The sequence below is a fragment of the Hypanus sabinus genome, chromosome 18, assembly GCF_030144855.1.
Source record: "Hypanus sabinus isolate sHypSab1 chromosome 18, sHypSab1.hap1, whole genome shotgun sequence".
Classification (NCBI taxonomy): domain Eukaryota; kingdom Metazoa; phylum Chordata; class Chondrichthyes; order Myliobatiformes; family Dasyatidae; genus Hypanus; species Hypanus sabinus.
The window spans coordinates 22,055,135-22,078,970 of NC_082723.1; the positions used below are offsets into that span (position 1 = coordinate 22,055,135).

Here is a 23,836-nt window from a genome sequence, read left to right on the forward strand (position 1 = left end):
ATAAGACATAGGTGCACAATTAGGTCATTTGGCCCGTGGAGTCTGCTCTGCTATTCCATTGTGGTTATCCATCCCCTTCAACCCCATTCTCCTGCCTTCTCCCCATAATCTTTGATATCCTTACTAGCAAAGGACCTATCACCTTTTGCTTTAAATATACTTCATGACTTGGGCTCCACAGCCATCTGTGGCAATGAATTCCATAGGCTGAAGAAATTCCTTCTCATCTCTGTTCCAAATGGACATCCCTCTCTTCTGTGGCTGTGCCTCTGATCCTAGCTTAATCCACAATTGGAAACATCTCCTTATCCACTCTCTCTAGGCCTTTCAATATTCAATAGATTTCAATGTGATTTTTTTTCCCCCTCATTCTTCTAAACTCCAGTGATTAGAGGGCCCAGAGCCATCATATGTTAATCCTTTCATTCCTGGAATCATTCTCATAAACCTCCTCCTGGACCCTCTCCAATGCCAGTACGTTTCCTTAGACATGGGGCACAAAACTGCTCACAATAATCAACGTGTGGTCTGACCAATGCCTTATAAAGTCTCAGCATTACATTCTTGCTTTTATATTCTAATCCTCTCAAAATGAATGCTAACACTGCATTTCCCTTTGATATATGACTTTGACATATTTTCCATTGTAGATTTAGTTATGGTAATAAATGTTTTTGAATAGTGAACTGGAAACACCAATTTAAAGTGATACCAGTGCTCAGACGTAACTACTCCTTTAACTAGATCCCTTGTTTTTTTTACTTTAAACAGTAGAGCAATTCACGCTGAGAGTTTAAAATTGCTAGTGGGTAATCTATTCTACTTATGATATTCAAGGCAAAGATGAAACTGTATTCAACTTGATTTGTGCCTTCATAGCTACTTCTCTACATAGGCAAATTAAAAACACAAAAACTCCAGGGTAACCTTCACTAAATGCTGGAGGAAATCAGCAGGTCAGGCAGCATCTATGGAGAGGAATAAAGAGCTGACGTTTTAGGCCGAGACCCTTCCGGAAACTTCAACTGTTTATTCCTCTCCACAGATGTTGCTTGACCTGCTGAGTTACTCCAGTGTTGTTTGTGTGTGTGTGTGTGTGTGTGCGCGTGCGTTGACCTAGACAGGCAAAGTCAGTTTAACTGCAGCTACTTGGAAACTGGTAAGGTTAATCAGAGGGCATTTTAAACTTCAGCATCGCCATCAATTTCTCCAGGCTCTTTCAGATCTTTTGGAGTTCATTTTTATTTTCATGCTTGGTGCTCAGTCTAATGTGAACAGCAAATCTGTCTGCTTTGCACTGCAGATTCTCACTGCTCTGAACGGGAAAGGATTATTACAACTGCAGTGTGTCTGTGTAGTGATCATGTCGATTTTCAGCGTACCAGGGACGAAGGTGTGAATCCATGAGAGATAACTTGGAGTTTGAAGAGCATTGTGTAATGGCGCAAATCACGCCGGAGTGTTAGGAGGTGCCATCTTGCAGGATCTCAGCTGCAGCGTGAACTGACTTGGTGGAGCAAGGAAGTTATACAGAGGAACTGATTAAAAGTAAAAACCCTTTCCTCAAGAACAGGTTCACTTTACATCATTTAATGTATTTAGAAAAGTACAGCACGGAAACAGGCCCTTTCATGCCAGTCATTTAAACTGTCTATTCCCATACTTCTAAACCTAATGTGGATATTTCATTCTCAAAGTGACATATCTTTGTTAATTACAGTGCTGTGAAAAAGTCTTGGGCACGTATACATCTAGGATGACTAAGATTTTTGCACAGTACTGTATTTGTCAATATAGAGCAAGGAGCAAGTTTGTAAATCTGGAGGGAGCTAAGGCATGTTGGGAATGGTGAGAGTGGAGCGCCAGGGACGGAGTGTGGGATAGTTGGCTGAGAAGGAGTGTTGGTAGTGGGTCGTGGCGCAGGTGCAGACTCGCCCAGCTCTGAGACACCAGGCATGGTCATTTGATTCCAAATAATTGTTTTATTAATTGTTACAGAATGTCTCTCTGGTGTTTCCCACTCCCTTCCCCCTTCCAGTCCACAATAGAGACCCATATCAGAATCCGGTTTATCATCACACATACGTCATGAATTTGTTTTTTTTTGCGGCAGCAGTACAGTGCAATATATGAAATTACTACAGTACTGCAAAAAAAAGGCTTAGACACTCCAGCTATATATGCATGCCTAAGACTTTTGCACGGTACTGTAAGATAAACTTCTCTACTTTAATATAATAGTAATAAATCTATTATCCAAAATACACAATAAAAGACTAAGAAATTTAAGATGGTAAATGTAGAAAATGCTGGGGAAAAAACAGAAACAATTCAACACATTAAAGGATCCTGCAGCAGTTTAACTCAATCTGATTACATACACAGGCATATCATGTAGTAAACATCATTCACCAAAATCTTACTTTGAAGTACAAATTCATAAAATGAATTATACCTTAATATGAATACAAGCCTGATCCAGTCGAATACCACAAATTATTTTCTGACTAATCAGTTATTACAGAGAGGACAATTGGTAATAACCCTCTGGATATAGTAATACAGGATAAACAAGCAAGAACAGCTTATTTAATAGATATTGCCATTCCAAACGCACATAACTTACAGAAATCAAAAAGTGAAAACACCAGAAATATGCTGAACTAAAAGAGGAAATTGAACAACTTTGGAGCATGAACAGAGTATACATTGTCCCGATAGTAATATCTACAACTGGTGCCATCCCAAAGTCACTACACAATAGCATTAAACAATTAGGGCTACACAGCAACATCCATGTAAATCTTCAGAGAGCCACAATACTAAACACCCCTAGAATATTCCGGAAGTTCCTAGTGATTGACAAATGAGTGTGCTTGGTTATGCTCTCACCTCAGGTTTTACCAGCTTGAGCAAGAAAAGAAAAAATAATTTATTTACAGAGCGCTTTTCATATAATGATGTATAGTGTCCCAAATAAATGAAGGGAATCTCAGCTATTTTCTCGATTAGTTCTTGTTCTTGAAGAGTTGTCCTAAATTAGTGGCTGCCTTGATTAACCAATGGCCTGATTAACTGGAATCCACTGTATTTTTGATGTATTGTACTGCCACAAAACAACAAATTCCTCTCAGTATGTAGTGTTATTAAACATGATACTAATTCTGATTCTGAAATTTTGTGTGAGTTTTCAGGTAACATCTAAGCTTTATTTTCAGGACCGACATGCGGAAACTCCTAGGCAATAGTTTGGATATTGTGGAATGTCACTTCTCCAGGCATCTGCTGACGGCCCTTGATGCTATTAACAATGTTTTTTCTGTCAGTCTGTGCAGTGGTAGTTAATAGTGTTATTTCTACGCCACTCAGTTAGCCGCTCCCACGTGGGAGGGGTTCACGCACTGTACAAGCAGGATTATCAATAAAGTTTGCTTGAGTGTCCTGCATGCTGGTGTTCTGGTGTGCTCTGCACTACCCCTCAATAATGACCACAGCCCTCTGCAGAAAGAAACTGGTTTTCTCCTGAATGAACAACACCTGATGTGACAATCGTCACTCTTTATTTGATTCTGTTTGTCTAGTTTTGGAAGTCCATTGGAGAACTCTTGCTTATCAACACTCCTTCTCATGGAACTACTGCCATGGTTGGAATTCATAACTTAGTCATTTTTCTGAAGTTAATGCATTTTAAGGCCAGCTGGTGATGTTGTGGCATCCCCACTGGATTTTGAGATGAGCGGTCCCCGGTTTGACTCTGGCCAGCTCCTTGCACACTTTCCACCCATGCTGGGTATAGCTTCAAGCAAGCAACTCCGCCTTGTAAAATAACAGACAAATGCTAAAGAAATAGTAATCGCTACCCGATGTCCCACAAGGCACAGAGAGGAATGACAACAGCTACAAAGCTTTTTATTGCCAACTGTACACCAGCTAATAGATTGGAAATGGGGAGGTGGTGTGTGATCCGTGGAAGACAGTCTATTGTACAACAAAGCAGTTTAATTTAGAAAAGCATTGAAAAAATACAGAACTATTCTTGGTGAAAGTGAGATGATTTCTTTAGAGAAATGCAGTGAGTGGGTGATTATTATAAATATACATAATTACAAGAATGAAATCAATCCCAGTGAACTGTGCGACCAAGGGTGACATCCTCCAGACTGTTCACAAAACTACTTCTGCTGCTGCTTTTATGTTCTTCTTTTTCTTTCAAATGTGGTTCTGCTACTGTTGGAGCCTGTGATCTACAGTTTGCTGTCTCCAAGTGGGTTCTGTGAGGAAGTGTGTGGCCTCGAGGCCAAGAAGCCTGGACTGGGGGCACGAGCCCACGATTGACTCCATTTCTTGCGAACTCACCGATAAAAGCACCAGGAAGATTGAAATCATCGGTGCGATTGCGCTTGGCAAGCAGGTGTTCGGTGCCGTCTACCAGCCTGTCACTTGCTGCTGCTGGACAAAAGTGCTCTGCGCGTTATGGTCACTCTCGCTCGTTGCTCCTAAAGGAAGGTTCTTGTATTCGAATGGTCTCTCTCTCCCTCGATGCTGTCAGAGTCCTGGGCCTTGGGCGAGGTTTAATCAGCACGGTTTGTGGATTGGACTCTAGTTCACGTTGTGATGTGTTTCTGGATACTCCTTTTTTCTTTGTTGCTATTTTGGGCGACTTTGAATCAGGACAGCCTGCAGATAACGAACACTGAGCTGAACTGAATATGGACTTTTTCGATTTTGTATTTTATATTTTGTGTTTTTCACTTGTTTTTTTGCCATTGCCATAATTTGTGGGGGGTTTTTGCATGTGGGGTGGTGGCGAGGGGATTTGTTTTTCTTTGAATGGGTTCCATGGCTTTCTTTGTTTTGTGGCTGTCTGTGGGGAATACGAATTTCAGGGTTGAATACTGCATACAATTTGATAATAGATGTACTTTGAAACTGTGAATCCCAGTGCACTTGAAGCAGTTTGGTAAAGTTTGATAGACAGGAGAATTGTCCAATCACCTACACCGTGGTGATCTACAGTGATGTCACATACAGCCTTAGAGATACTTGATTCCAGGCGACAAAGTTAAAGCAGTACACAAAGAAGAGAAATTCTGCAGATGCTGGAAATCCGAGCAACACACACTAAATGCTGGAGGAACTCAGCAGGTCAGGCAGCATCTATGGAAAAGAGTAAACAGTTGATGTTTCGGGCTGAGACCCTTCATCAGGATTGGAAAGAAAGGGGAAAGGTCAGAGTAAGAAGGTGGATGGTGATAGGTGAAACCAGGAGAGGGGGAGGGTTGAAGTCAAGAACTGGGAAGTCAATTGATGCAAGAGATAAAGGGCTGGAAAAGGGGGAATCTGATAGGAGAGGGGAGAGGACAGATCATGCAAGGGGTAGGAGCACTAGAGGGAAGTGTGGGTAGGGAAGGAGATAAGCTGAGGGGAAACAGGAATGATGAAGGTGGGGAGGGAGAGCAATTACCAGAAGTTAGAGAAATCAGTGTTCATGCCATCAGGTTGGAGGCTACCCAGATGGAATATAAGGTATTGTTTCTCCAACCTGAGTGTGACCTCATTGAGGCAGTAGAGGAAGCCATAGACTGACGAGGTTAAAGTAGAGTAAGTGAAGAGCAACCATCAGGAATGTGCAATAAATATGGTTTTGTATCCTGGAACTGAATAATTATTGGGCTGTAAATTTTAGCATCATTCGAGACCACCACAGTGGAAGTGATTGGATAATTCCCCTGTCAATCACATCTGATGACCAATCCACTCCATGGCTGTGAATAATTTTATGCTCATAATCATGAACATATGCAGCTACCATTCACTCCCCTGTGGCATTCAGTGACCTGTTGGCGTGTCAGAAACAAGACCAAACAAGACCATAAAAGGAACATAAAATGGAGAAATAAAAATAGTCTATGTGGTTTTGCATTAGTGTATTGCCCAGAGAAGCAATAGAGGCTAATTCATTAAATACATTTACCACACAGTTAGATAGATCTGTGCATCGCAGGGGAATTGAGGGTTATGGGGAAAAGGCAGGTAGGTGGAGCTCAGTCCACAGCCAGATTAGTCATGATCTTATTGAATGATGGAACACATTCAAGAGACAGATGGCCTACTCCCACTCCATCCACTACAACAGGTGGGATTTCCCAGTGGTCACCCATTTTAATTCAACTTCCCATTCCTATTTAGTTTACTTGTAACTGATTGGCAGTAGTCATCAGAACAATTCCATTCATCCGTCTGTTGGCACAAGGTCAAGAGGATTGAAGTCAGCTGGGTAGGAGTTGTTTGTCTTGGCCTCCTCCCAAAGACTCAGTCATGTTGGTTGGTGGTTGACAGATTTCTGAATTTATTAGGATAGGGAACTGACCTGTTACTGGGGTAATAGATATAAGAATGCTGGAAACATTCAGCAAACCTGAGCATTTCTGTTTTAATTACACATTTCCACCTTTTTAAATATAAAAGGTATATATGACCTGGTGTGAAGACAGCAAATTTTTAATATCCTTTGAATTTTTAAGGAAAAATTAAATAATTTTCATTTGTATAGCACCCGCCATCTCCCTGCAACAGGAGAATGATCCTAGAAATGAAAGGGTTAATGAATGATGGCTCTGGACCTGTACTCGCTGGACTTCAGAACGTTGAGCAGGGATCTCATTGAAACCTATTGAATATTGAAAGTTGATGTGGAAGGGATGTTCCCAATAGTGTGGGAGTGTCGTTCCCGAAGGAACAGCCTCAGAATAGAAGATCAACTTGTTAAAACGAAGATGAGGAAGATTTTAGCCAGGAGATGGCGAATCTGTGGAATTAATTGCCTCAGCTGGCTGTGGAGTTCAAGTCAATGGGTGCATTCCAAACTGAGTTTGACAGGTTCTTGATTAGTAAGGGAATCAAATGTTATAAGACCATAAGATATCAGAGCAGAAGTATGTTACAGGAAGAAGGCAGGAAAATGGAATTGAAAAGGATAATATGTCAACCACGATGAAACCTAATTCTGCTCCTATGTCTTATGGTCTTATAGAGACCTTAAAGTGAATGCTTGCCAACAAGCCCTGTCAATACATTAAACCCACAATTAAAAGTGAGGTAAAGGACAGTGTTGTATCACTTGTTGGAGAGCTTTCCTCCTCTTAATGATGGTTCTGAGTGAACTTGTGTGTACAGGTGACAAGTTAAATGTCTGATCTGAAAGTCCTTGCTCAAGCAGTGTGATGTTCTTTCCAGTTGTGTTATCTAAAACATTATCTACTGTTTTAGAAATCCTAAAACAAGTGATCACCAGAGGGCCAATCTGCTGAAGTCTGCTCAGTGAGCCTTTGGCCATTAGGTATTCTGTGTTACCATTTTAAAAATAGCACTTGTTCCACTTAAGAAGTTGGTAAACTTGATTGGTTTCAACTTAATAGCTGATTTGAATAGTTTCCTTGAATGCCAGGGAGCACAATGTTCAGCAGGTGCGTTTCTTGTACTAGCCTTACACTGTACAAAATCCTTTTCGCTTTAATAATCTATCTCGAGGTGCATATCTAAATAAAACGCAGAGTTTTCACCAATGCCCAAATGGGATATTTGAATTTGCACCCACTAATTTTGGATAATTGAGAAATGTTATTTTTGGAAGCATTATATATGACGATGATTTGATAGTGCAGGTATTATGATTAGTATTTTTATCCTGCCTCTTGGAACCAAAGCCCTGATTATTTCACTCAGTGAGGTAAGCGTTTCTCATCCGCTTCCAATGCTGAGGTCCCAATATCTGTCAGTCAAAATGTAACCAGCACAACATTCTGGAATCAACACAAGCGGGAGCTCGACCAATCAATGAGAGCGGTGGGCGGAGAGCCAGGTCCGCGGTGCACCTTGGATATTGTAGTCTCTTAACCGCAGACACACAGCGACTCTAAGGGGTAGAGCGGCGGCTCTGAAACCACAAGGGGGTTGAGCTAAAGGCTGCAGGGGCGGCGATGGCGTCAGGGAGGGGCGGAGTAGCGCGTTGACACTTACGGGGTGTGTATGTGTGTTATGTATTGAGAATGAAGTGCAGAACCACAGAGTGCACATTCACTATTTGAGATGTGAACCACGTTTCCACGGTTGCCTTTACCCTGCTATTACTCGGACACGTTTGCTAATGCGTCGTCTATTTTTTTTGTCTCTTCTTCTGGGTTGTTGCAATATTGTCAGCATTTCATTTCTCCTACCGAGCGCAGCCTGGAACCACACTTACAGCACACTCCGCGGGGGGATTTCTGTTTATATATATATATAAAAAAATAAGTCTGCAGAATTGAAGTAACATTCTCTCACCCCCTCCCGTTAAAAACTGCAGCAGGTGCAATGTCTAGTTCCATTAACTAGAACAGTTTGTGCAGCCGAGGAACGCATGTATGGATGTGAGCAGTGCGGATGCAGCTTCCACTAAACTGCTGAGTCTCACACAACGGTAAAACAGATTTCAATATATTTTTTTTTAAAGCGTGTGCTTCATTTTGCTTGTTTGTAAGTACATGAGCGTCAGTTACGCCTTGACATGTTGAGCAAGGGCTATGCGGTGCACCAGTGTCGCTCGATGCGCAGACACAGTGGTTTCCAAAATATTTTGAAGGTATTGTAAAATGCTGTATGCTACTTTATTGGTGATTGCTGCGAGGGAGAGAGAGAGAGAGACAAACCTCCCTGCACCGCGTAGGGAGGAGAGGATATCGGATTTTAAAAAAAATTCTGCACTTTGCACATTTGAAATGCGAAAGTTTGATGTCGCCGGTTGAAGGGAAAATGCATCACGATTTCATGCGTTAACAATCCCAATGTTATCAGATGGCAGGCATGTGTTTTATTATTGAAAGACTGGCCCACAACAGACAGTGGGCGTTATATACTTGATCACTGAACGCTACTATACTACAGTAGGCAAAGCAACTTCAACGGGGTGATGTATTAATGTTGTGCGGGTTCAGTTCTCTGTGAATGTATAGTATATCACGGTGGAGCGAAAGCAACGAGCTCAGCTGCTGTGAGGTTATTTTCTAATACAGATATAGATGTTATTCAACCCCACCCCGTTCGAAATGTTCAATTCAGTATTTATCCATCTTGGGAATTTTTTTAATATATAATTCCTGCCACCTGTTTTCCTCTTAACAATTCATAGTGATAATTACAGAGAAAATTGGTTAGGGCAGTTATCGAGTTCCCTCTCTTTGTACAACGTGCAGATTATAGATTTCGTCAGACGTTCTCTCAAGGGCTGCATAAAGCAGGAGACTATTTCCCCCTTGTTTTTATAGGAATTTATAGCACAGATGTCTTTATTAAATATCCTGACTTTTCAATGTGTTGCTTCCCTTTAGTTAAACTTCATCTATGAATCATATCTAAAATTGCAAATGTAATATTGGCTACTTGGATGGGAGGGGATAGGAGGGCTCTGGGTGCAGGTGATGGGCCAAGGCAGATTAATGGTTTGGCAGGGACTAGATGGGCTGAAGGGTCTGTTTTTGTGCTTGTAGTGCTCTGTGACTTTAATAATTTTATATAACTATGCTAATGTGTTACCAGAGTGTTTCAAATTGATCTGGCCTTATTATCAATATTTCTGAAAGTATTCATTAAGGACTTTCCCATTGATAGTATTTTAATATTTTAATAGTGTGTTTTTCTACTTCTAAAATGGCATGGAAGTGTGGGTTCCCAGCTGTACAGTCACCTGATTTGTTCCGCCCGACTGCAATAGTTTGGTACAAACAGATCACCGGCATTTGAAACTAAACAAGGGCTTTGTCAACAGACCTGTGCATGAATGCACTGGGATGTGGTGGATTCCAGGGTTGATCCCCTGATTCTGGGGTGTGGGCTGCTACGTCCCCTGGGTGAGCAGGAAGAACAGGCTCCTTCCTCTTGCTTACATGGACTGACTGACTGGCTTACCGCCTGTTACGCCCCTGGTGTTCATGGCAGCGATGAATGCCCTACTCCTCTGGTGTTCACGTCTTCCCTCATCATGCCAGTGGCTTCCCCTCAGTTTTCACTACTGTCAGCCGTGCAAGTCTTGGGTGGAGATTGTCACGGTCAGATGTAGAAGGATTCTCCATTGCTGTTTCACTTTGAACATTGTTTCCGTAATAATTTTGTTTGACCAATCAGGATTATTGACCCTGAGCTGGACCCTGACCTGGAGGACCAGTGGTCTACTCATCTGGCCTCTACCCTTTGACCTACTTGGCATGGGTAACCCTGCCAAGATCTAAAGCACAAGGCCCTGACTCCAGCCATCATGACTCTCTGGGTCCAAGCCTTACAACAAGGTTGTGGTCCTCGTGGAGGTTACATGTATTGAATTACAGTGAAAGGTTTTCTTTGTGTGATCATTCTGTACTGTACTGTACTGTATTATAGATCACTGAGGTCGTACCAAAAGGGGGAGGGGGAACAACAGCAGAATGTAGAAAATAGTGTTACAGTTGGAGAAATTGCAGTGTAGGCAGACAAAGTGTGTGGCCCATGACGAGGTAGACTGAAAGACCGCTGGTTTCAGAAGAGTGCGTTGTTCTGTTAGTTGAGAAGAAGGTTCAGCCTCTCATTAGGGAGCCAGTGTCTCCAAAGAGCATACACTTTATGGTATAACAATGCCACTTTAAATCTCAAGTCTCTGGAGCCTTCAAATTTAACACAAATATATGTTTTACTAGACTGTATCAGAACTTTATGAAAAGATACCTGCTGGAAGGGTGTGTGTGTGTGTGTGTGTGAATGCTTGGCAAAGGGAGAGCGGGCTTTGAATCTGGCTCCCTCGTGGTGAATTTGCTGGTTACTCATGAGCTCGGTGTAATGAACTGCTGCTGGCCTCAACATGCCAAGTGGAAGGCCTTGCCTCCAGATGAGCCAAGGCCATTAAGCAGGAGATGGGGAAGGTCTGATTGTTACAGCAAAATGGCGTGAAGAACACAAAGCTGATGCTACTTTGAATGTAATTGCCAAACTAAAGAGATGGCTCATCTCTGTCCAAAGATTTTACATTTGTTTAATTGGAATTGCTCAGTCTAAAGAGCTATAAACAGTGACTTCAGACGTGTTCTCTTGCCAAGTGTTCTGCTATCACAGCCTTCGATTAGAGAGCTGGAGTCAAGTACTCTGTTCCTCCTTCACGGGCACTCTCTGCCAAAATATCGGCAAACAAATGGATGTTTCCCTATTGATCCCATTCTCTGATCATGTTGCTGTGCCTTCGGGAAAGGCAAGGGTTTTCATAGCCAACAAAGGTTTTAAGGATATATTTTTTAAAAAGAGTTGTTTTTCTAGTGGAGCCTGAAGTACACCTTGTGACAATTTCCCATTCTAAAGGACAGTTCATTCATTATGTGTTGTGTCGTATGATGTAGGCGATCATGGTCTCTTGACCATGATTGTTCTTGGCAGATTTTCCTACAGAAGTGGTTTGCTATTGCTGCCCTCTGGGCAGTGTCTTTACAAGATGGCTGACCCCAGCCATTATCAATACTCTTCAGAGATTGCCAGGACTTGTGATGTACATCGGCTGCTCATACGACCAACCACCACCTGCTCCCATGACTTCATGTGACCCTGTTTGGGGTTTGGGGTGGGGGGGCTAAGTGTGACCTCCAGGCTAGCAGAGGGAAGGTGTGCCTTAAACTTCCGTTGGTAAAGACATATCTACACCCTGCCACCCATAAAGAAAAAAACAAAGCCCTTATAATATTAAAAAAGGCCTAGGTAGAGTGAACAAACACGAGGAAATCTGCAGATGCTGGGAATTCAAACAACACACACAAAATACTGGTGGAACACAGCAGGCCAGGCAGCATCTATAAGGAGAAGGACTGTCGACGTTTCAGGCCGAGACCCTTCATCAGGACTAACTGAAAGGAAAGATAGCAAGAGATTTGAAAGTAGTGGGGGGGAGGGAGAAATGCGAAATGATAGGAGAAGGCCCCCTTCCCCCCCTTTCTTTCTCCCTAGGCCTCCCGTCCCATGATCCTTTCCCTTCTCCAGCTCTGTATCACTTTCGCCAATCACCTTTCCGGCTCTCAGCTTCACCCCACCCCTTCCGGTCTTCTCCTATCATTTTGCATTTCCCCCTCCCCCCAGTACTTTCAAATCTCTTACTATCTTTCAGTTAGTCCTGATGAAGGGTCTAGGCCCGAAACGTCGATAGTGCTTCTCCTTATAGATGCTGCCTGGCCTGCTGTGTTCCACCAGCATTTTGTGTGTGTTGTCTAGATAGAGTGAATATCGAGGAAATGTTTACAATGGTGGTGGAATGTAGGACCAAAGTGCACAGCCTCAGAATAGGAGGAGCTCCCTTCAGAACAGTGAGAGCGAATTTCTTCAGCTCTAGGGTGGTGGATCTGTGGAATTCATTGCCGCAGACAGCTCTGGAGGCCAAGCATTGGATATATTTAAGTGGAGGTTCATAGGCTGTTGATTAATATGGGGAGAAGGCAGAAGAATGGTGTTGAGAGGCATGTTAAATCAGCCGTGGTTGAACGGTGGAGCAGACTCGAGGGCCATATGGCCTAATTCTGCTCCTATGTCTTATAGTCTTATGGATTCTTTATTCAGGGAAACATGATAAGAGGCGTAGATAGAGTGGACAGGCAGAGACTTTTATCCAGGGCAGAAATAACTAACACAAGAGGAAATGATTTTAAAGTATAGAGCATGTCAGAGGTAAGGTCTTTACACAGAGAGTGGTGTCCTGCCGGGGTGGTGGTAGAGGCAAATACATTGGGGGCATTTAAGAGACTCTTAGATAGACACTTGGATGGTTGAAAAATGGAGGGCAATGTAGGAGGGAAGGGTTAGATTGACCTTAGAGTAGGTTTAAAAACTCAGCACAATCTTCTCGGCCAAAGGACTGGTCCTGCATTGTAAGTTCCAACGTTCTATAATGTAACTTGGTTAAATCCTTTCACGTTACCCGCTGTCAATTCCACAGCTAGCTTTAATCTTAAGAGTGCGGTTTGGTTGCAGAAGGCTGTAACTGTAAGCACTTGGGTGCCTAAACTCTGCAGAATACATTAAGCATGTGTTTCCAGGCTTGTTACTCCAGTGTGCCTGTCTGCAGTACTCTATCGATGAAGTCAGCTCAGAGAAACACAAAATGACATTGCAAGAAATGGCCACTTGTTTCGGAGCCAAATAAAGACCTGCCTTTCCTTAGCTCCTTTCACATCCCTCAAGTGTTTTATAGTCACTAGGATGCTTTCAGAATGGTGTCATCTTTGTGTCGTAGGGAATGCAGCAGCTAGCTTTTGCGTATGGAGCCCCCGCAGGCGACAGTCAGGTAATCCGGTTCAATTGGTAATGGTTTTACTATTGTTATGTGTAATAAGACACAGTGAGAAGGTTTGTCTGATCATTCCATATCAAGCATATCAGGGTAGTACCAAAGGGGGGGATCAATAATAGTAGAAAAGAGTGTTACAGTTACAGAGAAATTGCAGTGCAGGCAGACAAGATAGACTGAACGACTTAGATACGAGCTAGGACGCTGGCTTCAAAATATTTCAGATTGTTTAGGAATTCTACCATGTACATGCCCTCTTCTTATTTCTGCCATCAGGGAGGAGGTACTGGAGCCTGGAGACACACGCTCAATGTTTTCAGAGCAGCGTCTTGTCCTCTGCCATCAGATTTCTGAACAGCCAACCCATGAACACTATCTCACTACTTTTGCTCTCTTTTTTTCCCTGATCATATTTCACTACTTATTTCATATATATTATTATAATTTATAGTTATTTTAAATTGCTCTGTACTACTGCTGCAAAACCACAAATTTCACACTATCAGACCTGAGTCTGATTCTGAAATAGTGCTTGTGTTCTGTTAGTTAAGAAGAAGTTAGGATCCACATTCAGCTTCTCACCAGGGAGCCAAAATTTCCAAAGTGCATACTCTTTTTTTTTTGTTACAACAATGGCACGCCAACAATGACTTTTCATCTCAAGTCCTTGGAGCCTTCAAATTTAATGAGAAGAATTTTACTAACTGAGCCTAGACTGTATCAAAACTTCATGAATTTTATGATGTCTACTTCTGCCTTCCGGATAGGGCTTTTTGTCCCACATTGTCATGTGGAGTTGCCCTGTCGATGGGAATATTATCCCATGGTGCTTTTTAGGTTTTGTTTTTGAAATCTGTTTAGAGGTGCCTCACAGAATTGGCCCTTCCAGCACTTTCTGCTATTCCACCCAGCAACCCCTGATTTAACCTTAGCCTGCACGCAGGACAACTTTACAATGACCAATGAACCAAATAACCAGTATGTCTTTGGACCGTGGGAGGAAAATGGGGAGAACGTACCAACTCCTTACAGAGGATGCCGGGATTGAACTCTGCACTCTGGTGCCCTGGGCTGTAATGGCATCATGTTAACCACTACGCTGCCGTGGCGTCCTGTAGGTCTCTGTGATATCCTTAGCAACTTGCATCGTGTCATAGCCTCCTGCAACGGAAGGAGTGGCTGTCCTTCAGATGCCTTGCAAAGCTGCAGGGAGTCTCCTTCTGGGAGGTTAATTAAAGGAAGATGGGAGGGGTGGGGTGTGGAATTAGTCGAGAGAGTTTATGTAACCATCAGTCAAATCAGATCTACTTCAGATTCCAGTCCTTAAGATAAGTTTCTGAAATGTAATTACCATTGAGCGGTATCCTTGAATCTTCTATCGATCTTATAATGACATAATATATAATTGAATGACTGGTTTCAATCTAAAGGCTTGTGCATTCCAGATAATTTTTTTTTGGGTTAATTGTTCTGCACTGGACCGTAACCAATGCTAGCTGCAGGAAGAGCCCACAGGTTCACAGACGCAATGGTGAGAGGGGAATGGCTGTGCCGTATCCTCTGGCCCTGAGCTGTTTTCCTTGAGAGACCTTGCGGCATTGGGTGCATTCACTGATGAAGCGTTTCTCTTCCAGCTCTGCCTCTGAAGACCTGGGTTGTCGGCGAGGGGAGTTCAGCAGGAAGCACTATGGTTCTGTGGAGCTGGTAAGTCCATGAGTTTTTACTGCAATGGGATGTTTGGTACCTGATATTTTAAAAAAGAAAGACCTGGTTGTGTTACGGCTTTTACACATCCCAAAGTGCTTCGCAGCCCAGTGATTCGAACAATTGTACATCATGAGCAGTAACGTGATTGTGCACAGATGAGGTATCTCAGTCATGTCCTTTGAGGAGTGAACATCATTCAGCACAACAGAAATATCTGGCTGTCTCGAAATAGAGCAGTGGGATCTTTAACGTTTGCATAACAGCATAGTGCTGCACAAGTCTAGTTTTGCGGTGGTACATTAGGATGTTGGACTTGTGTGTAAATGCCCTGAATTGGATTAAACCCATGACCTAGTATGAAGATTGAGTATTACCCAGGTAACCAAGGCACATAAGAACTGAATTTTTCTAGGAACATAGTATGATGCATGATACTGTATTTGGGTAGATTTGGGAGTCCTTGTACAGGATTCCCTAAAGGTTAAGTCGATAATATGGAAGGAAAATACAATGCTAGCATTCATCTGGAGAGGACTAGAATGGGAAAGCAAGGATGCAATGGTGAGGCTTCATATGGCAATGGTCAGACCACATTTGGAGAATTGTAAGCATTTTTAGGTCCTTCATGTAAGAAATAATGTCGCGGTATTGGGGAGGGTCCAGAGAAGGTTCGCGAGAATGATCCCAGGAAAGAAAGGGTTAATGTATGAGAAACATTTGATGTCTCTGGGCCTGCACTTGCTGGAATTTAAAAGAATGAGGAGGATCTATTTGAAATACATCCAACATTGAAAGGCCTAGATAGATTGGACGTAGTTAGGTTGTTTCTATAGTGAGAGAGCATAAGCATCCCCCATCTAGGGTCCACAGATTCCTCAATTAATGGTAAGGTGTCTGTGGCACTTAAAAAAAAAGGTTGGGAACCCCCTGGTCTAGGACCAGAGGGCACAGTATCAGAATGCAAAGAAGTTTCTTTGAAACAGAGATGAGGAGGAATTTCTTTATCCAGAGGGTGGTAAATTTGTGAAATCCATTGCAACAGATAAGTGTGGAGGCCAAGTCATTGGGTATATTTAAAGCAGAGGTTGATAGGTTCTTGCTGAGTAAGGGCATCAATGGGGGAAGGAGGCAGGCAAATGGGTTTCAGGGGGATAATAATGGAATGACTGAGAGGCCTAATTCTGCTCCTATGTCTTATGATCTCTTTATTTTGCATAGTTAGCTTTAAGAAACCTGAACCATTTAACCTTTCTCCGGTATTAATATTTATGCAATCTGGAAACAATAATGTCAAAATTAATCTTGTGCAAAACAGAGCAATTGTTCAACAAAGGGTTTTCCTTTGCATGAACAGCTTTCTGTGGATGAGTAAACAATATAGATGATGATTTGGTGCCTGCTGCAAGTGTCTGTAGATCTATCCTGCTTAACTATGTTTTTAGGTTGAAAGGTTAGTAAGGCTGTATAACTTATTCATTAATCCTTTCGTGGGGCATGGGATTGTTGGCAAGGTCAGAATTTATTGCCCATCCCTGGTTGTCCTTGAGTAGGTGGCTAGCCACATTAAGGAACAGCTGTAAACTGTGATGATGTAGGCTGTGTGATGATGGTGGTGATGATGATGTAGACTGATGATGATGATGATGTAGACTGGTGATGATGATGACTGTGTGATGATGCTGTAGATTGTCTGATGATGATGACTGTGATGATGGGGATGATGACGTAGACTGTGATGATGATGGTGATGATGATGTAGACTGATGATGATGACTGTGTGATGATGGTGGTGATGATGATGTAGACTATGTGATGATGACTGTGATGATGATGCAGACTGTGTTGGTGGTGATGATGATGCAGACTGATGATGATGATGATGACTGTGTGATGATGGTGGTGATGATGATATAGGCTGTGTGGTGAAGATGATGATTGTGTGATGATGGTGATGATGATGTAGACTGTGGTGATGATGATGACTGTGTTATGATGGTGATGATGCTGTAGACTGTGTGATGATGATGATGACTGTGTGATGATGGTGATGATGACGATGTAGACTGTGTGATGATGGTGCTCCCTCGCTGTCATTGGGCAAGGAGCTCCACGATTGGAAGCCAGTGGTGCTAAAAGAGCAGTGATGTATTTGCAAAGTGGCGTGTGTGACTTGAGGTTGATGGTGGGCTTCTGTGCCTAATGGCCTCCGCCTTCTGTGGGGTAGGGATCGGGTAACATTGTCATTTATAAATTTGTTTCCCATTGACCAGAAGCTGTGAGGGGGGAAAACGAGTGCAGTAAACTATTTGGCAAATCTGTTCATAACCTACACAGCAGTTGCATTTAAGCAGAGTGCAATATACTTTTCATGTAGTTCAATCTTATACAAGCCCGGGGATCTTTGTGTTTAATGTCCCTATCTTCTTAATCCTTTGCAACATGTGCAAAGTGCGGGAGGAGCTCAGTAGGTCAGGCAACACCTATGGAGGAAATGAACAGTCCATCAACAGCAGGAGTGGAGAGGAAGAGTGCAAAAGAGTAAGGGTGGGAGGGGGGAGTAGCGTGAGCCCACGTGTGATAAGTGAATACAGTTGGGGGGGAGGAGAAAAGGGGGATTAGTAAGATAAGCAGGGAGGTGATGAGTAGGTCAGATGAAGAAATCTGAGAGGATAGGACAGTAGACCTTTGGAAGAAATGGAAGGAGGTGGGGAACCAGAGGAAGGTGATGGACAGGTTGTGAGGGTGGGGGAAGAGAAAGAGAGGGGTAGCTGGGCTAGGGGGATGGGGCAAACACTGGGGGGAGGGGAGTAGTTACCTGAAGTTAGTGAGATCAAAGTTGATCACATTAGGTTGGAGACGACCAAGACAGAATATGAGGTGCTAACCCCTGTGCATCACTTCTTTCTGTGATACATGGGTGTTTGAAGGCACTCTAAACAATGACAGGCAGCAATTCCAGGTTTGAAAAATGAGACTAAGTAAGAAACAGAGGAATTGAATGAATAAGGTGGCTGTTGTCTTGTAAATTAATTGAGTATCTTTCCTGCATTGGTGCTTATGGAATTGCAATCTCATGGCGCCAGTGACTCGGGCTCAATCCTGATTTCTGGTCCTGTTTGTGTGGAGTTTGCATGTTCTCCCTGTGACTCTGTTTGTTTCCTCCAGGTGCTCCATTTTCCGCCCATAGCTCAAAGGTGTGCAGCAGCTCTGTAAACTTTCCCAGGTGTGTTTGTGTGTGGTAGAATATGGAGTTGGTCTATTATAATCACAGGTACTGGAATACAGTGAAAAGCTTGGTTATACAGTGCACTGAGGTAGAACAAGGTAAAATAATAACAAAATGAGAAATGTGTTACAGCTACAGAGAAAGTTCAGCACAGGTGGGTAATTAGGGGCAAGATCATAATGAGGTAGACTGTGAGATCCAGAGCAGTACACACAAGATACTGAAGGAACTCAGCAGGTCAGGCAGCATCTATGGAAAAGAATAACCAGTGGACGTTTCGGGCTGAGATCCTTCTTCAGGACTAAGAAGGAAGAGGGAAGTGGCCAGAATAAAAAGGTGGGGGCAGGGGAAGGAGGATGGGTGAAGCCAGTTGGAAAGATAAAGGGCTGGAGAAGGAGGAGTCTGATAGGAGAGGAGAGTGGACAAGTGACCATTTTACCGTATTAGGGAACCATTCAGTAGTCTTATAGCAGCGGGATAAAAACCTTCCTTGACTGTGGTGGTACGTGCTGTCAGGACTTTGTACCTTCTGCTCAATTGGAGAAGAATAACGTCTCTGGTGGATGGAACTTTGATTATACTGGTTGCTTTACTGAAGCACAGACAGAGTCTTTAGAAGGGTTTCTGGTTCCTGTGAGCTGTGTCTGCAACTCTCTCTGCTTTTTTTGCCATACCAAGTCATTATCCATCCAGGTGGATGCTTTCTATGTTAGTTGATGGGAAGGGGGAGAGAATGGTTTGGGATTAGTTGGTCAACATAGGCAGGACTGGTCAAATGGCCACTTCCTGTGCTGTTTGCTTTATCTCTAAGAATTAGATTCACAGAAGTAATGAATCTGTTTCAGTAGCACTGTAAAATGTAGCCATAAAATCCATTCTTAACCAAATACTGATTAAGGGCAATGTACAGCATTGCAATTGGTTTATTATTGTCAGTGTACAGAGATACCATGAAAAGTTTTTGTAACTTTAAACTTACTTGGAAAGTACAAGAGTCAGCTCTGCTAATTTATGTGGGCATCCACAGGCCAAAGAGGTTTGAACGATGTGATGCTTTGTTCAGCGAGCATTGCTCCTGGTCAAAATGGGTTAGGGCAAATGAATACAAAGGCAAAAAAAAGACCACCTCCTTGCTGAAGCCTTTTTAAGGCAGTTCCAAACCAGTCATGGAGAAATACATAATAACAGCATTGATGGAAAATAGTGATGGAGATTCACCTTCCAGGCCCAAAAGGTTTATTGCTGATCACAGCTATGTAGCACATTGGCTGCAAGGTTCAAGAAGCTTGTTGTTCAGTTAGACTTCTAATCTGCAGACTTTGCTCACCCTCTTGAAGAGAAACAATAGAGTTCACATTGGCTTAGTTGAACTATGACATAATCAAGACAAACAAGAGGGCCCAAGTTGGCCACCACTCGAAACGGTGATAATTGACAGCTAAACTCCTTTAAGAAGAGACTAAAGTGGTCAGGTAAACTAGTCCTTGAGGTGTAGGCTGACACAGTTTAGTTTCCCCAAAGTGAGAGTACTTCTGTATACCAATACCAGATAGGGCTTAAAGTTTCTTGAATGAATCACTCGATATTATTAAAAATAGCATTAATCTCTGTGTTGAACAGAGTGCATTATCTGTGAATGTGTGGGTTGTATGGTGTTGATGTGCATTGTAGTGGTATGCTCAGTTGAAGCTTTAGTCTTCAATCTTCATTCACTCTCTCACCCTGCATAGTACCATAACCCAGTTTTCTGGCTGATGTCCAATGTCACATTAGCTATGGAATTCCATTCAAACCCTGGTACTTCATTTCTGGATTTCTTGTTACTAAACTGAGCCATTGCACAAGAGAATAAACTAATTCCTTTCCACATTTATTTAATAGAGGATTAATGCAAAATAATTAAAAGGAACTAACTTTCTTTCCCCTGACATCATAATCTTTTGCTCTATGGTACACACTGAGGTCAATGGGATCTCAAATTTGCAGAATCCAAGAAGAAATTCTCCAGGGTAATCTTGGGAAATGATTTCTGAAATTACTGTGGAATCTAGGGTTGAGCAAAGTGAGGAGTTGAGCCTTCTCAATCTGTTGGTCTGATTCTGGACTATGGCTATAGCTGCGATCTCCCAGCAGTAGCACTAATACTGTCCATGTGGAGTTTGCAGGCTTTCTCTGGTTCATCTCAAAATGTGTGCATGAAGATGCTGAAGGAGTTGGTTTCCCTTGTGTGCCCTAACTTTCCTTCCTATCCCAAAAACATGCAGGTTGAGGGGGTTAATTGAACATTGTAAGTTACCCCTTTGAGTGGAGCAGTGGAGAGACGTCTCTACCAAAGGAGGTGCCAGGTGCTCCATCCCTCCACTAGCCTGCAGGTCACCCTTGGACAATTTGTAGCTTAGCCTCCTGACCAGGATCACGTGAAACCATGGGAGCAGTTGGTGTATATCACAAGTCCTGGTTATGTGACCACTGACCCCAGGCAGACAATCTCTGGAGAGTATTGATGATGGCTGGGGTCACCCTTCTTGTAAAGACACTGCCCGGAAGAAGGCAATGACAAATCACATCTGTAGAAAAGAATTGCAAAGAACAATAGTGGTCAAAAACCATAATCGCTGAAGTCGTACAATACAGCACAGAATGAATGAATGAACTGAGGAGGGATTAGTAGAAATTGGGGAGGGGCTGATGGGACTGTGGGGCGAATAGACTACATGGGACAGCAGTGGGGGGATTGTAATTGTTTTGTGATCTCCGGTGAATCAATGGGTTGAAATGGTCTCTGTTAGTGCCATAAGAAAATGGAAAAACATCTGCAGTTGGTGGCATGTGTACTTAAATCCAGTATTCCTGTACTGAAACATCATTGATTCTGATTGGCCAGTAATTGCCAGCAAGCTGTAATCTATGCCATTCATTGACTAGACTTGCACACAATCAGCAAAATGTTCAGGAGATACAAGGCATTGCAGATGCTGAAATCTCGAGCAAAAAAAGGCAAACTGCCAGAGGAACTCAGTGGGTCAAGCAGTGTCATGTTCTTTTACCCTGCTGTAAACTTCAAAAATTCTAAAATTAATAATTGACCTCAAGATTCATAATCTGTGCCTAATTCATCCCAAAATTAACTCACCATCTGACGCTGGTCTTTAAGTTAGAACCTGAACATCTTGAAATTTGTGCATTGCAGATGTTGAAAGAACTGTTACTTCTCTCTGTGACACGTTTAAAGGAAGCCAGTGTTTTATGCAGGCAAGATTCTGAGAGCAAAATGTATATTTTGCCAACTTGCAGTGTATGTTGTACCCCTGGAGGTGGTCTTGCATCCTTTATGTTCTTAAAGTTGGGTAAGGGGCTGATAAAGAGGGTAAGAAGTCATGGTTGGATTGATTGTATCTCCAGTATCTGGTGTGGAAATGCTCCTATTCTGTTTATTCTGTTGATGGAGCTCAAGTGACTTGAAATTTGTGCAAAAGTGAGATTTTTTTTAAAAAGGAAATAGTGGCGCTTTACATTATGAGATGGAAGGTTTTGAACTTTATAGTGAAAGGATATTTCAGGAAATTGCCTATATCTGAATTAAATAATTTAAATTGAAACTTGCAATAATTTTCTGCATGAATTCTCAGAACAAAACTTAACACATCTTTGCTCTTGTTGCTTTCTTTTTGAGATTAACACATTTAGACTTGTATAAAAATATTAATAGCTCAAGAATGTATGGCAGAATGAAGATCAGAGAAAAGGAAAGGGGGGAGCCTTAGGTTTTAAAAATAATTGAGTTTTCTATGAAGTTTTTGCAGTACTAAGTCCTTTTATTAAATGACACTTATTTTAGTATATTTTTTGAAGCTTTCTTTCTGACTCTATCAGTATTTTACTTAAAGTAGAAACAAAATATGTGGTTTAAACAGAGAATTGGATTAATGTGTGTGGGTGTATAATTTTAACAGCTTTTGCAATACTTTGCTGTTTTTGGATTTTCGAATCACCTTTGATTATTAGTCAACCATTGGTCTAGGATGTTGAGAAATTTTGGATGATGGCAGTTTTCACTTGTAACATTGCGTTGTTACAAGTTGCCACAATCATCAGGCTCTTGAAAAAGGGATATCTACACTCACTTGCCCATCAAACGAGGTGTTCCCACAACCAATGATCTCACTTTAAGGACCCCCTTACCTTGCTCTTTTGTGTTCTTGCTGTTTGTTGCTATTTATTTATATTTGAATTTGTACAGTTTGTTGTCTTCTGCACTCTGGTTGATCTTTCACAGATCTTGTCATAGTTACTATTCTACAGAGTTTCTGAGTATGCCCGCAGGAAAAAGAATCTCAGGGTTGTACGTGGCCACATATTTGTACTTTGATACTAATATTTGCTTTGTGACACACAAAATGGTGGGGGAACTCAGCTGGTCAGGCTGAGCTGTATAAACACTTGCCGATTCAGGTTGAGACCCCTCATCAGGACTACATTTTCACTCAAGTAGTGGAGATTCTCGAAGTTCATGCCTGTGGATTTAATCTTTCCCAACTAGGTGTGAGGTGGACCCCTCATCTTACACCTTGGAAGAATAACGAGTTGTGCTGCACCCAGTACTTGAGGTTTTTACTGAATTAGAGTGATTAACTGGAAATGGCTGGTAGAGTTCCATCATGCAGCTCCAGTTAGTTCTGATTATTGGAGATGATCTTGCCTGCTGGAGTTGGCATGTTCCCTAGGTGACCACCGTAGGCGAAAGAATAGTGGGGCTAGTAATGATTAAATAGCGAAGCGGATCGTGCTGTTGTGGTAGCAGGGAACCACAGACAAAGCCTAGAAGTAGAGACATGCAATGCAGCAGCGATAACACCCAAGATGCAGGAGTTACATTAATTATATTATAGTGAAACATAACATTGTTGTAAGAGAAAGTTAGGCTTGCTGTTAGACAAAAGAGATTCTTCAGATGCTGGAAATTCTGAGTAGCACACACAAAAAGCTGGAGGAGCTCAGCAGGTCAGGCAGTAACTAGACCGATGAAGGGTCTCGGCCCGAAACGTCGGCTCTTTATTCTTCTCCATGGATGCTGTCTGACCTTCTGCGTTCCTGCAGCATGTTGTGTGTTACTGTGGATGATCATTTTATTTCGTAATTGGGGCCTCGTCTGTTAATTAACTCTTCCTGTCGCCGCCATTCATTTATCAAAATGTAGTTTTACTGGTAATCTCTTCAACTGAGAACATGAAAGTTGTTCTAAATTCATGGTCAACTTTGACTGGTCTCCTGCTGAGCACCAGTCTGATAAGTAGCCTTTTTATTTTGAACTTTGTGTGATTTTTCAGTTTTTTCCTGCAGAGGCTATACAAGATTCTCCTGGGTGCTCCTCTGTCTTCCAGAGGAACCAGAGACATGAGGATTGGTAGGGTGATTGGCAAATGGAAAAGGTCCCTAGTCCATAGGTGAGTGGCGTAATCTGGGGGAATAGGCGGGTTGTTGATGGTTGTTGAGAATGCGGGGAGGGGAAATGAGATAGGATAGTGTAAGTGGTAGCTCGATAGTTGGTGTGTAAATGATGGGCTTGAGGGCTTTTTTTTTCT

The 23,836-nt window shown here is 42.4% G+C and overlaps 1 protein-coding gene across 3 annotated transcripts in view; it reads left to right on the top strand.

Moving 5' to 3' along the window:
* Positions 1 to 23,836, top strand: part of garnl3 (GTPase activating Rap/RanGAP domain like 3) — a 457,411-nt gene that overhangs the window by 84,031 nt on the left and 349,544 nt on the right. For 2 of the 3 annotated variants that reach the window (XM_059993839.1, XM_059993841.1), the window contains exons 1-2: positions 8,084 to 8,458; positions 14,956 to 15,025. In XM_059993839.1, the coding sequence (XP_059849822.1) occupies positions 8,403 to 8,458; positions 14,956 to 15,025 (126 nt within the window). In that variant the 5' untranslated portion in view covers positions 8,084 to 8,402. Of the gene's footprint in view, positions 1 to 8,083; positions 8,459 to 14,955; positions 15,026 to 23,836 lie in introns of those variants that run through there. The other variant, XM_059993840.1, reaches the window with a different exon arrangement.